Genomic DNA, 14,793 nt, shown 5'->3' on the forward strand with positions numbered 1-14,793 from the left:
CAATATCGCCATCTTGCCGGCCTCTGAGGGAAATGAGGTTGTGGGTGCGGAGAAGGAGGTACTCCCACAGGCAGGTGGGTCCACACTGGAAGAGTGCTCCCGGTCTCCATCGGCTCTCAGCCTAGCTGACAACTTAAGATTGGACTAGAGCCATCTGTGGTTGAAGGTCTGGTGAGGGAGGGGCTGGTAGGCTGCTGCAAGAGACACCGGAAGGCCCCTGTATGAGTTTGCTGGAGCTGCTGTCACAAGTTAACACAAACTCGGTGGATAAAACATCAGAAATGTGTCCTCTCACACCTGGAGGCCAGAAGTCCTAAATCAAGGTGTCAGCAGGGGTATATGTTCCCTTCAAATGCTCTGGGGGAGGATTTGTTCCAGGTCTTTCTCTTAGCTTCTGGTATTGCTGGCAATCCTTGGCAGCTCTCAGTTTGTAGATGTATCACTCCAGTCTCTGCCCCTGTCTTCACATGGCCATATTCCTTCTGTGTGTCTGTGTACAAATGCCCCCTTTGTATAAGGGCATCAGTCACACTGGATTAGGACACTCTCCTCCAGTATGAGTTTATCTTAAGTTTATTGTATCTGCAATGGCCCTATTTCCAAATGGGCACAGTCATAGATACCAGGGGTTAGGACTCCAGTATATCTTTTAAGGGGACACAGTGCAACTCATAATAGCCCCTCTGGAAGAGGTGCCACTTGAGCTGGGTCTTCAAGAAGGGATTGCTCAATGGGGTGACAAAAAAGGAAGAAGGCATTGAGGGAGAGGTGCCAGCTTGGGCAGGTTGGGGTGACACTTTGTTCCTATTTCCTCCGCCACATAACCAGAAACACCAGTGAGGAAGTATGTTTTACTTGCCTGTGATGTTCCCAAGTGGGGTGTGTCCTGGCCAGGTGCTTTATGCTGTCATCATTGCTATCATGGGAGGAGACATGCACAGATCAGAGCTGCCCCTGTGCACCAGGCCCCCTGTCCCTGGAAGCCCTTCCATTTCCCCCTGTCATCTCTAATGTGCGACCTCTCAGCCAAATCCCAGGAAGGACATACACAGGCAGCCCACTGACCCGGTCCTCTATGGCCCCCTAGTTTAGCTTGGAGCCGGATGTCAGGATCAACTCCAAGGTGACTTTCCAAGGAGAGCAGCGAAGTCACACCGGCTCACCCAAGGTGAAGACTACCTGTTTCTCTGCCTTCACCCTGGCCCCTCCTTCCCTGTCATGGACCCAAAGGGGCCTTTCTAAAGTGCCAGTCTGATCATGTGAAGATCTTCACCCCCCACTTTAAGCCCATTCCATGGCATCCCTTTGCCACACCAGATCTGGTTTCATCATTTAAGGCTCCTGCCAGCCTCCATCTCTTCCTCTCCCACCTGCTTCCAGCTAGCCCCCAGCGAGGCCACATCTCCATGAAGCTTCTCAGGTGCCCTTGGGGCTGAATTTGTGCACAGTCTTACACTTTAGTAGAGCCAGGACCCATGCTACTCTGTCCCTATTTTGCCCCCCATACACACTAGGCTGGGGGCTTCACCTGGCCTGGGACTCACCCTCATCTATAACCCAGGACCCAACCCAGTGTCCACAGGCAGCTGAAGAAAGGAGGGAGTGGCTGTAAGTGGTTTGGGTCTTAAAGGATGGCTTAGGCCTTACTTTGTGGACCTAGAAAGGTATGGTCTTGAGTGAAGAGTACTCCCACAAAGCCAGAGAGCTCTAGATTGCCTCTGGCTCTGGCCATCACCATGGCCCAAGCCTGCTGGGGGTCAGGTCCTGCAGTGGAATCAGACTTGGCGGGATGTATGTGGTCAGCTGTAGGCCAGGTTCTGAGCACGGGAATCCTCAGAGGGGTCCTCTGAGTGCTGAGAATGTCTGATTCTCTGTGGATCCAGTTCACAGGCAACTGGTCACTTTCCTTCATCCCCTAAGTCTTTGATATCCTACTCCCACTGGCTCTCACTCCAACTTTGGCCTGTAAGTTTCCTGATTATCTTGTTTGTCATCAGTCCCCATCAGCCTATATACCCAGAATTCCCACTGGCTTCACAAATAGCCACTTTGGGCAGTCCAGTGGAACCATAGCCAGGGCTCATCTCTGCAAGTGGGTGACAGCATCATGACAGCAGCTACAGACAGGGCATTGGGGCTGGGCAGTCCCATTTCCATCCAGAATCCACTTGCTATGCTTAAAGGGGGCTGGGCTCAAGGGTGGGAGACTGGTAAAGGGGTGTTTCACTCTCCTTCTTCTGCAACCTGGAGGTCAGTGGGTCAAGCTCAGCTGTAGCACCAAGAAAGCTAAAGGCCAAAGAGGAGACAAGAGAAAAAAAAAGACAATGGTTCTGGGTGTCCCACTGCATTACCCAGGAAGCCTCTGAAGGAGAATGCCCTTGGACCCCTGGCACAGATGGGAAAGGGGGAGGCTTTCCTTACCAGCAACTCCCTGGCTATCTTTCTTGGCTTCAGTACAAGAGGTGAGGAAGTTGTCCACCTGCAGATCATGACACCTGGGGCAGGACTCCGCCTGATGACCTCAGACCTGGAAGGAATGAGGTATGGGGGCCCTGCTGGGCTCCTTCCACACCATTTTAGAGATGGGATAAGCAAGGAAGGGATGCAAATGATTAGGCCCAGGGGCTAGTTGGTAAGAGACATGGTCAATATAGGTCCTCTGCCTCCATTCATGTTTTCACCCCACACCTCTTTAGGGGCAAGTACTTGGTTCATGTGAGGCAAACCTGGCCCTGGCGAGCCAGAGGTGACTGTCCCCTGGCCAGAGATGCTGACCATCTGCCTGGTAAGGGAGGCAGACGCAGACACCAGCAAGCTGTGAGGGCTCAGCCCTCCCAATCACTGAGAACAAGACAGGACAGCTGTGCTGGGTTGGGACATGGGCTCTGCAAAGCCCCCTGAAGCCACTGGGGCAGTTGCTCTGCTTGTGTGACAGGACTATTGGGAACAGGGTAGGGTCACCAGGTCAGCCTTGACAGCTCATGATGTCACCACACCTGGTGCTGGGGAGGGTGAGGGACAGGAGGACTACAAGGAGCACAGAGGGCCCAGCCCCTGCCTCAAGATAGGAGGCAGAGAGCCATGCAACAGGCAGACAGGATGGGGTGTGGATTGCTAAGAGCTGGGGTGGGGACAAGGGGAGATCTGAGCATGGAGGGGCCAATTTTCTTTGGAGGGGCAAGTAGTGGGAGGGATCCTGCAGCACTCTCTCTCCTACTCATTTAACTATTCATTTACTGAGCCCCTGATGCACACCTGACCCCTGCGCCAGGGCCTAGAAGGCAGCTGTGAAGCAGCCAGACTGAGACTCTTCCTCATGAATCCCAGAGTCTGGGGAGAAAGGCCAGAGTGTATGCCCACTGGAGCAGTAGGAGCTCCAAAGGGGCCTCTCAAGCATAGGGGTGGGTTGGTTAGGGAAGGCTTCCTGGAGGAAGTGTCATCCAAGATGAGTCCTGATGGATCTCTAGGTACCTTTACTCTCCTCTTTGGTGCCTTCTTCTTCACACCCCCACCCCAGTCTGGCACTGAGTCCTACCCATTCTATTTTAGAGATATTTCCTATTCTTATTCTCCTATTGCCCCATCCCTAGACCCTCCACATCTCTACCTGGGTGAGATTTCTAAAAGACAGAAGTAGTCATTCCAGCCCCCTGGGAAAACCCTGCAGTGCCCCCCACCCTGATTGGGCTCTGCAGCCTGAACTCCGTACTCCTCATATACCCCTCCCTCCTTGGGCCCTTGTCTCCAGCCTCCCAGGTCTCCATGTGGTGCTTATGCACAGTTGTCCACTCCTGGATCAATTTTCCCTAAGAACTCTGAGAGCCTGGAGGGCAGGGGCTGCAGCTAAATGTTCTCTACATTCCCTTTGGCCCAGAACAGAAATGTGAGAGTGTTTGTTGCTGGAATGATTGAGGATCATCCAGTGTGACAACATCTTTAATAAGGTAACATTGGAAGCTGCTTCACTGATTTTCCTAAGGTGACCAGTCTTTGAGAAACGGGGTCCAAGTAACCCCGAGAGATGCAGGAGGAAGCCAGGCTGCCTCCAGTGAACATCCCTGCTGTGTCTCCTGTCTCCAGAACCCACAAGGCTTCTGGTACTTTGTCTGGGAGTGGCAAAGCTACAACCATTGAAATCCCATGGGGGTGCTCCTCTCCCACTTTCCAGAGAATCAATTTGGGGAAAGAAGAAAGAGAGAAAGCTAGAATTCACCAAGCCTTGCCCTGCCTCAACAGCCTAGCAGGTATCCTCATGCATGATGCAGATGCAGTCACTATGTCTATTTTACAGATGAGGAAACTGAGACCCTGAATCGTCAAGTAACTTGCTCAAGGTTACATGGCCAAGAGCAGGCAGATCCAGGACTCCACTCAGGCTGCCTGACTCCCACTCTGCACCTTTTGCTCCATAACTCACCACACTACTGAGGACCAGGGGCAAGGGACAAGGAGGGGTGATATAAATACTTAGTATTTTTAAATGAATATATGAGTTTACTTGGGGGCAACCAAATACAAATTGCTGGGAGGCATTTGAGGGTTTGTAGCTGAGGTTTGGGAGAGAGGTCAGGGTTCAAGAAATTTACATGTTATATGCAGACAGATGAAAGCTGAAATAATGGGATTCAATGTCAGTGTTTACATGAAGTACAATATCAAGGGAATTGAGAGAGGGGCTAGCAGGCTGGGCACAGAGCCCAGTGTGGAGGTGGCAGCTGCCTGGTCTTCCCCCCGAGGGCAGCTGGGAGTGGCAGTCAATTCTAGCCATGTCGAGGGTGAGCTGACCGAGGGACAGTCTGAAAGGCATTGGAGGTATGGGTCAGGAGCACAGAGATGTGCGAACATGTGGAAGTCATTGGTTTGAGGGTAGCAGTTGATGTCAAGGAGGAGGAGGTGGGCAAGGAGGTGGAGCATGCAGATGGAAAGGAATGCTGATAACACCAACATTAAGGGGCAGAAGATGAGGGAATGGTGAAGGAGACTGGGAAGGTATGGCAAGAGAGGTAGGAGATGGTGTCACAGTCATGACAGATGAATTGGGGAAAGAAGACAGGAGTGGCCCACTGGGTTAGTGGTCCGGAATGGTGATAATGAAAGTAGTGTATCCATTGCGTTGGACACCATGAGGCTCCTCGATGACCTCAGAGAGAACATAGGGAGGTTGAATTAGCAGCTTAGGAGAAGTCTCAACACCATGGAGGATTATAGTGCAGAACTCTGAAATCAGACTGGGTTCAAATCCTAGCTCTTCCCCTTGGGAACCTTGGGGCAAGTTGCTTGGGCTGTCTGTGCTCCCATTCACTCATCTAGAAAGTAGGCAGGGATAAATATACTGCCCATATCCTGGGGTTTATGTGGGGGGTTAATGCATGCAAAATCATGAGAATGGAGTCTGACCCTAAATCAATAGTAGCTATTAGTAATGATATTTTGAGAATTGGCTAGTCCTGCAATATCAGCTTTTAAGTTCCTTGGAGACAGTTGGCATCTGAGTATGAGATAAATGCCTTCATTTGAGTGTGGTTGGATGGTTAACATGTTTCTTTCCTCCATAGGTCTTCCCTGGGCTCCAAATACAAGGAGGACCCCAGTCCTAGAGAGGCCAAGAAAGACTTGGCTGGTGAGGAGGCCTGCAAGGGCCCCAATCTAGACCTAAGGTAACTCAGTGCAGGGACATAGAGCCCATGTGGCCTATGGTGTAAGGTCCATGGATACAGCTGGGACCAGGACTGTCCAGTTCCCCACTGTGTCCCCAGTGCCTGGGGCAGTGCAAGTCCTCAGTGAATATCTTTTGAAAGAATAAATGAAGGAATGTATGAGGTTTGGAGAGGGGCAGGCCCCTGCCAAGATCCCTCAGAAAGCCAGTTGCAGAGGAGGACAAAACTCCAGGCCAGACCACCCCTACCCAGCCCTTGGCCCAACTTCACTGTGCCTTTGCCCCCACTGAAAGCAGTCCTGCTGATGGCCAGGGCAAGCAAGCCTGCCAAGTCAGAAGTTTAGGGAAGTCAATAACCGAAGGATGCATTGACCTCAACAGAGCATCTAGCATAGACTTCCAGGATGAACTGTGGATAAAGGGAGACATGGCAGGTGCTGGCAAGGATGGGAGGCAGAGCCAGTGGTGGATGATGAGTCCAGAAGGGATGGTTGTGCCCAGCCATCCTATGACTATCTCATTGAGCTGTCCTTCATGCTAGACCAAGGAAGCCTGGGTGTGGTGAGCAACGGCTGAGAGTTGAGTGTTTCTTCAATGGGAAGTTGGTAACCAGTAATGGATAAGAGCCCACAGCCTTGCCTGTCTGCCTCCATTTTATCACTGTGGGGTTCTGGATCCCCAATGGGGACTCAGTCATGAAATGAGGGAAGGGGACCTGGGATGTCTGGGGGAGCTTGTTTCTGCCTTGGGCTCTATTATTTATTAGTGGCCCCACGTGCTTTGCCCTTTGTTTTTTTGACCATTGGCTTCCCCACGTTGTGCCAGCTTCCTCCCAAGTTGCCACTTTGGTCTGTTTTTTGGCTCCACTCTTGCTGCCATTCTATCAGGTTTTGAAGAAAAGCAGAAATACTTGCTGATGTCCAGTTGGCTCTAGTTGGAGCAGCGCAGGGTGGCAACTGGGAGCCTGAGCTTCTAGTCCTTGAGGACTGCTCTCAGGACATCTTAGTTATATTAGATCAAAACCTAATCAGAGTCAGCAAATGTTTCTCTTCCCATAACAGGTCAAGTGCACAGTCAAGTGATGGCAATGTGGGATCCAGAGCCATGGGCTTCCCACCTGAAGGCTTGATTGAAGTAGACATTGACTCTGGGAGAGGAGGGTAAGCTGCCTGGAGGAGGCAGATGGCCCCAGGTTACTGATTCTCTCATGTCCCTGGTGACAGGCCAGGGTCAAGCTGCCAAAACTGCCTGGGTTACGGGGCACTGAACACTGGTCATTTCCCATAGTCCTGTCTACAGCTTGCTTCTCCAGTTGCTCCCACCACATCCTTTGTCCCTGTGCTTTCCACTTATCAGAATTGCCTATGCTTGAATCTTGCTCCTTCTCCTGCCCTCTGCCACTTGCTCTCAAGATCCTCCAGAGCAGGCACAAGGGTCCACTTGCAGCTGGAGGTTCAGCCCTGCCTGGGCAGACACCAGGAAGTAGAATGAATATGTATGGAATGAGTGAAGGGACAAATGAATGACCAAATGATGGGTTAATCAGTGCCTTCTCTCTTCTTGGCTGAGCTCCAAGGACAAGCTAGAAGGAGGTCCTTCATCTCTGCTTTCCTCTTTTCCTTCCACAAATCCTTAAACTCCTTTTCCTGTCCTGCCCACCTCCTCTGGACAGCTATGCTCTGTGGTTCAGAGAGAGGAAAAGCAGTGGTCCCACTGAGAAGATAAACATGTCTGGCTGGGCTCTAAGTTCCTGGATCTGGGTGGAGTCAGGGTCCACTTTCTCAGGTGATTCAGGGAGTGGTTCCTAAGGTCCCACCTGTCCCTAAGTGGCTGCAAACCAAGCATGAGTCATCCTTGGGGACAAAGTATAGGTATGCTGATGTTGGCACAGATAGTTCAGCTCCAAGTTGTGCTAGTGCCCTTATGGTTCAGAGCAGACTGACAAAGCCAGTGTCTGTAGAGAGCCACAAGGGCATGCTGCCAGCCGGCACACCTGCCCTACCACTCTGCTTCAGCAGGTGCAAAGAAAGGCCACTGGGTTGGGGCCTTGGCTCTTTGAGCTGTCACTAGTGGAAACCACTGTCTGAAAGGCCAACACTTGCAGCCTGCCTCACTGTGTCCTGGCCAGCACAGTTGTGCAGATTAACTGTTGCTGTTGTAGACCTCTGGTCCAGTGTGATTGGGTAAAGTTCTTGACTGCTTTATCTTTGAATATTCATCCAGATCATTCTTGCTAACACACCCTCCTAAAACAAAGTCTTTGCTTTCTGCTTTCAGTTTCTTTAAAATTAAGCCAAACATCAAATTAACTTGCAAAACAGTCTAAAGACTTTTAACCTAGTTTTTTACATCGTCTTACCTGTACATATTTTGGCAATGATTTTTAAGAAACTTACCTTTATTATATTTCCAAGGAAAATGTTCTTTTTTTAAGATTTTATTTTTAACTAATCTCTCCACCCAACATGGGGCTTGACTTTATAACCTCGGGATCAAGAGTTGCACATTCTACCGACTGAGCCAGCCAGGTGCCCCAGAAAATGTTTCTTATGCAAAAAACAACCACTCCTTTTCCATTCACTTTTGTGAGTTTAATAATTGAATTTAGTAATTATGGTTGTAAGTACAACTGGGATAAATGGATGTGGGAACAAACATGAGGAATCTTAGTGAATGTGTTACTCAAGTGCAGGCTTGCATGGGCAATGAGGTGCTCTGTGAGCTGTGACTGCTCAGCTTGCTGTGAACATCAACCTGCCTGATTTACAGAGACAAAGAATGCAACCTACCCCTGGAAAGACTGGGTAAGACAGCACCCAGTCACTCAATCTGTATCAAGTTGATGGATACAGATAGACTACAAAGGGATGCTGCTTCTATAAATGTCCACAGGCCCCAGTAATAAAAACAGGAACAATTTAGCACAGGTTAGGACCCAGGCATTATTCTAAGTACTTAGCATCTATTATCCCATTTACTCTCCTCAGAAAACTTATGAGGCAGACACAATTATCATCCCCATTTCAGGTGATGTGCGCAAGGTCACACACCTGAGAGGTAGCAAAGTACTGATTTGAATCCAGGCAATGTGCCTGCAGGGAGCCTACACTTAACCACAAGGACACGGTGGCCCAGTGTCAGGCAGCTGTGTGATCTGAGTACTGTGCCCTGAGCATCTGTTCGAGCAGTCCTTCAGTTCTCATCATCTGTTGGGGATAGAATCCATCCCTTTGGGAGGAAGTACACATATAGACACAAAGTCCTAAACCCAGACCAGGCTTGGACTCCTTCCACAGAGTGTGCCCAGCTGTTGGCTTCCCTCTTCTCCTGGATGATCAAGATGTGTGTGGTGAAAACTCTCAGCCTTGAAAGCCCAGCATGTATTCACAAGGACCCAAGCTGAGGTGGCAGAAGGGATGGCATTAGGAAACAGAGCCTGGGAATAGACCCTCCTGTAGGGACTGCAACCCAATCCAGCAAGCAGGAATCAGAGGAAGGAATCCCAGGGACAGCCAACTGGCACTAGGAGGCTCAGTACCAGGGAGCACATGTAGGTGGCTGAGGAGGGCACATGGCTCTAGAGTGCTAAGGTGCGATGGGAAGGGGTTGTGCATTCCCAAACTGCAGGCTTCTGCCCTATTCCATCTACCAGTCCACCAGTAGGAGTGGCCAGTTTGCTGTGGGTGTGCAGAGCATTTAGTAAAGAACAATCTTCCTGGACTCCCACACAGCCCTAAGAGGTGTATAGGTCAGGCAAGGATACTGGAGCCCCAAACTAGGAGACTTCCCCAGGGACCCCTGAGCTGATCAGGGGCAGTGCTTGATCTTGAACTCAGGTGCCCAGTTCACAGCTGGGACTCACAAGACGTTATCACACACAGTGGCATCTGTGCCATACTAACAGCAGGACTGAGATGCCATCCTTTACTGGCAGATGTAGGTTCCCCTTTCTGGTGAGAAGGCAGCTGGCAAGGGCCCCGAGTCTCCTTTGCTCTAAGGCCTCAGCAGGCCTGTGTGCTTTCTCCCTCAGCTCCAGCTCCACTTTGGCCTCTGCTGGACCAGCTGACCAGAAGAGTGACAGTCCAGCAGACCTGGAGGACAAGGATGCATACTCGAAGGGGTAAGGCATCAGGGAATAGTGCTGAGCTTCTGAGGTGGAGAGATGCAGGTCAGGTATGCACTGGCCTTTGGGCTTGGAAGGTGAGGCCAGCAAGGCCTGTGAGCTGGTCTGAAGCAGGTGGCAAGAGGTGAAACTGCAGCTAGAACCCTCTGGCTTCTGGCTCTGAGGCCAGAAAGTCTTCCACTACACTTTGCTTCCTCCAGCCAGGAATTCTTCCAAAATCAGGAAATCACCCAGTCTTTTTTTTGTGTGTGTGTGTTTATTTATTTTTGAGAGGGAGAGAGTGCAAGCAGGGAAGGGGCAGAGAGAGAGGGAGTGAGATAATCCCAAGCAGGCTCTGCACTGTCAGCACAGAGCCTGGATGTGGGGCTTGATCCCACAAACCATGAGATCATGACCTGAGCCGAAATCCATGCTTAGCCAACTGAGCAACCCAGGTGCCCCAGGTACCCACACTTTCCATCAGCAATCACTCGAATGGCACCTGCCCTGTGCTGGAGGCTGGAGCACACAGATATGGCTGATGGGAGGTAAAGCCCAGCCCAGATTGGAACAATACATTATGCTGGAGCAGAGGAATGGGGGACTCAGGAAAAATTTCATGGGGGAGGTGGCTTTTGAGCCTAATCTTGAAAGGTGAATAGGAGCCCTTCAAGCAAAGGGAAGAGGATATGCAAAAGACTCCAAACAACCTGGTATTTCCTGAGCACTGTATGCAGTTGAGTGTGGCTAGTACTGACGGTCCTTGTGGAGTAGAAGGCCTATTGAGGTATGAAAGGGCTGATTCTTTAATACTGGATATTGTTAATGACCACAATAGCTACTTAACTTTGGGTCACCTACTGTGTGCACTGCACTCTACTCACTGTGTCTCATACAGTGCTCCCCACAATCCTGTGAGGTTTGCACCCAGTAGGAATGAAGAACAAAGGTGTGAAACCTAAGTCTCTGTGCCTTCTGGGAAGAACAGTGCTCTGAAAGAAATACCCAGGGGGCTAAGATAGAGTGGTGGCAGTGAGGAGAGCTAATACATGGGGCAACTCAGGCAAGCTCCCATAAGGAGAAGGAACCAATTCTAGAAAAGAGAAAAGAGCTGCAGACCTAAAAACACTGCTGTGGGAACACACCAGCATGTTCCAAAGCACAGAGTGGCTGGAGCCTAACCAGTGACAGGGATGATAGATAGAGTAGGGCTTTAGTAAGCTATGAGGTATGAGGCCCTATTTTGTGTCTTTTTGGTTTCTGACTGCACTGACAGTTAACAGAGTGAAAACAGTAACTGACACCTATAGTGTGCTCTGCTGGATGCTTTACAATCTTTCAAGCAACTCTGTGAAATGAATAAGATGGGGAAACTGGGGCACAGAAAGGTTAAGTGACTTGCTCAAGGGCTTACAAGTGGTAAAACTGAGTCCCAACACAAGAGCCTCTAAAAAAAAAAAAAAAAACCTTCAGGAAAAACTTTAAAAAGCTAGTTTATTAAGTCTGTTGTTTGGAACCTATTCTTAAGATCCAGAACCAGTAACTCTCAGCTGGTTAAGGTGTAAAGCACTCTGCCTGCATGATCTCATCTAATATTCCCTGAACTGGGACAGGATCTAGCTTCTTATGCAATAGGGCAGTGGAGAAAACTCAGGCTGCACTTGAGAATCAACAGGAAAATATTTTAAAAACAAAAAAGCTTCCTGAGCCCTATGCAGAGACTTAGATTTAATTGTTGTGAGGTGGCTTACATCATCATTGTCTTTTTTAAAACTCCCAGTTTATTATCATGTGCAGTCTAGCTTAAAAATCCTTGTTCTAGGGTAGTGGTTCTGAACCAGGGGCAGCTTCCCCACCTCCTGAACCCCTAGGGATCACTTGGCAATGGCTGGAGACACTATTGTCACAATGGGGAGGAGGTTGCTACTGGCAAATAATGGGTGGAGACCAAGGATGCTACTCAATGACCTACAATACACAGACCAGCATCCACCATAGAGTAATCCAGTTAAAATGTCAATAATGACGAGGTTGACAAGCCTTACTCTAGAGCCTTCACGATGTCTGTGGAAAGCCACCAGATGCTGGATTGGAAAGAAAAATGGTTGAGATCCCAGCACTCCTCCAGGAGTCTGAGCAGCCGGGACACAAGTCCGGTTTCGCGCGTGCGCTGCTGATTGGCGCGTCCCTGTGCCCGTGCTCCTAGTGGGGCGCGACACCGTCTTCTGTGTGCCTGCGCGCTGGAGCGAGAGCGCTGAAGCTAGTGTGCGCCTGCGCGCACCGCCATTTCCTTGCAACTGGAAGCTTGAGTCGCAGCGCCCATCGGGAAATGCGACAGTTCACCGAACGAAATGGCTGCCCTGGGGGAGAACGGCCTCAGTGTAGCTTTTCTTGCTGCCATGCTGGTTCCGGCCGCTAGATGGTGCGCGAGGATCACAAATGGGCTAGGCCTGCCGTCTGGGAGGCTCCCTGGGCTCTCCCTGCCTTGCTCTGCTGGCCCGGTGGGCTCTGGTGGTGCCACCGACCTTGGGGTTGAAGCAGCCCCTCTGACCACGTGTGGACGGACCATCGCCACAGTCCAGGCGGAGGCGAGAAAGAGGGAGCGAGCTGGGTGCCCGTAAGGAGCTGAACGGGGCTCCTGTGGTCCCCGCCTGTTTGGCAGGGTCCCCGGCCTCTCGGTCGTTTCCGGCCACTGGCCACTGATCTTCAGAGCTGCCCAGGGGCAGGGGCTGTGGACATACGGGGAGGGCAGCGGATCCTCCACCCATGAGGGAACCTCCTGGGCAGATCTGCCTGGGCAGGGCTCTGGGGCTCTGTGAAGAGGCAGCTTAATTCCCAAGAGTTGGGCCAGGAAGGGTGATGGGGGCAGGGGGCAAGGCGATCCTGCGGAGTAGTCAAACTGTTCCAAAGTTGATGAACTCTTCCCTAGTCTAACTTGGTCTTGCTTCATCACATGTACAGGAAGAGTTGGTATAGTATGGTAATCAGGAGCATGTATTCCTGTGCATGGTCTTATGCTTAAGCTCTGTCACTTACTGGCTATTCGACCTTGGGTATCATTTTCATCTCTTCTAACCGAGTCCAAGCTCATTTTGCTCACTGCAAGACAAGCCAGTAAGTGGAAAGGCAAGACACTGGGGTAAGGAAAGCGACTTTATCCAGACAGACAGCAAACCAAGGAGATGGTGGACTGTTGTCCTAAGGAGCTATCTCCCCTTGGCATGAAATTTGAGCTTTATAAAAGAAGCAAAAGAAACTTAGCAAAAGGTTGAATCAGGAGGGAGTGGAGTTAAAAGATGACTGACATCTGTAGACATCCCAGGAAGGTTGTGTAATTTCTCTGTCCTTGGTCAGTTTATCTTTGTTTACAGGAATTTGGTCATGTTATTCCTGTAAATCTTAAACATAGTATAGTCATTTCTGTGCATACTTCCTTATCCCCTTGGGTGAGTTAAGTTTTGGATAAAGAGTGGTTTTTGCAAATCTTAGCTGTAGCATGCCTACATGCAGGGCTAAGCAGAAGTTTCTAAGCTATAGGTCACAGTAGCAAGGGAAATAGAAACAATATGGAGTCAGACATGCTAAGTTTCTTCCTCTTACACTCTGTGTTTGTATTTCCTTACTGTAGAATAGTGGTAATAATAGTTCCTATCACACAGTGTTGTTCTGAGGGTCAAGTGAGTTTGTCAAAAGCATGTAGAACATTTCCTGGCACAAAGTACTATGTCAAACTCTCCTTTTATAAAAGACTTCAAGCTAAATAAAGCAGCCCCAGAGGAATGCCTCCTTCCACCTCAAAAAAACACTGGGAAAACTGGCCTCTGCTTCCTTTTACCAGCTTATTGGCCTGATTTCATTTAATAAGACAGAGTAGTTCATTTCTTCCCCAGAAAACTTTTGTTATTAGACTTTACATCTCAAACATAGGCTGTTTTCCTCTTTGTTATGTTGCAAGTCTCGGATTTTCAGGTTTATGTTCTTTCTGCATGAGAATCATGTGAACTTTAAGCACATGTATTCACTGTGAAGAACCATTGACAACCAGCAGAGGAGTCTTTTGGGGGTAGTTTAAGAATGGAAGGGATTGTTATCTTCCATGTGGAGAGTCTGATTGTGTCAGGAATTGGCAGTAGCTGTGTTAGGCTACCAGATCTTTGATCTAATTACAGGTGTATCTCTAAGCACGTGACTTCCAGGCAGTTCATTAGGGGCATGGGAGATCTCTGGGCTATTACATTGCTCAGCAAGACTGCCTGTGACTGTTTTAGTAAGATTTACTTTTTATAGGTCAGGTGGATTACAACTCCTATAATCATAGTGGCTTTGCTCTGAGGCCTAGGGCAAAGGAACCTTATTCACCCACTTGCCACTGTGTTTCAGTAGACCCCAAAATTACTCTTTGCAGAAATCTTGACTTGATTCACAAACTTCATAAGGACAATCTCTGTTACTGTAATTCTATAACAGATAGGAGATGGGACAGGACTCTGATTAAGTCCATGGCAAAGCTAGCTCCAGGCTTACAGAGGCAGGAAACAAGCTCTTTGGGCTTCTACGTTTGTTTTTGGCTCAAGCATGTATGTCACAGATAAGGGTGGAGTGGGTGTGTCAGGGTATCTTGCTGACTAAGGGACTGGCATTATCTGAGCAGACCACTTTTGGTATCTGGCTGGGCTGCAGCAGACCATTAGGGTAGAAGCAGCACAGGGAGACACAACATCCACTTGCCTGCAGATCTGCCTGGGCAGCTGGAAGTGGTAATAAGTTTATTGTCTCTGCTGGGATATTTTTGTTCCTCTCACCTGAGGCTGAAGAGTCGCATTGCTTTCAGGGCATACTTTGCAAAAAGTATGGTCCCTGCTCCACTTGAAGCATGAAGGCAGGGAGCATGCCTACTATGGGATTAACTTCTATGAATAAAAGATCCTAGGGCTGGAGGTAGCTGGTAGTGTGATCTTCTTGTCCCAGGGGAGCCTCACCAGTGATTGGAGGCAGGCTGCTGATGTTGGGAGAGTTGAGTTTAGCCTGACTCAGT

General features: G+C 49.6%; 1 protein-coding gene across 1 annotated transcript in view; it reads left to right on the forward strand.

Moving 5' to 3' along the window:
• ZNF185 (zinc finger protein 185 with LIM domain) overlaps positions 1-14,793 on the forward strand; it is a 70,304-nt gene that overhangs the window by 25,209 nt on the left and 30,302 nt on the right. Inside the window, exons 12-15 of the mRNA XM_042974985.1 lie at positions 2,455-2,541; positions 5,556-5,657; positions 6,718-6,816; positions 9,687-9,776. Of these exons, the coding sequence (XP_042830919.1) occupies positions 2,455-2,541; positions 5,556-5,657; positions 6,718-6,816; positions 9,687-9,776 (378 nt within the window). The remainder of the gene's footprint in view (positions 1-2,454; positions 2,542-5,555; positions 5,658-6,717; positions 6,817-9,686; positions 9,777-14,793) is intronic.

The sequence above is a fragment of the Panthera tigris genome, chromosome X (assembly GCF_018350195.1).
Source record: "Panthera tigris isolate Pti1 chromosome X, P.tigris_Pti1_mat1.1, whole genome shotgun sequence".
Classification (NCBI taxonomy): Eukaryota; Metazoa; Chordata; class Mammalia; order Carnivora; family Felidae; genus Panthera; species Panthera tigris.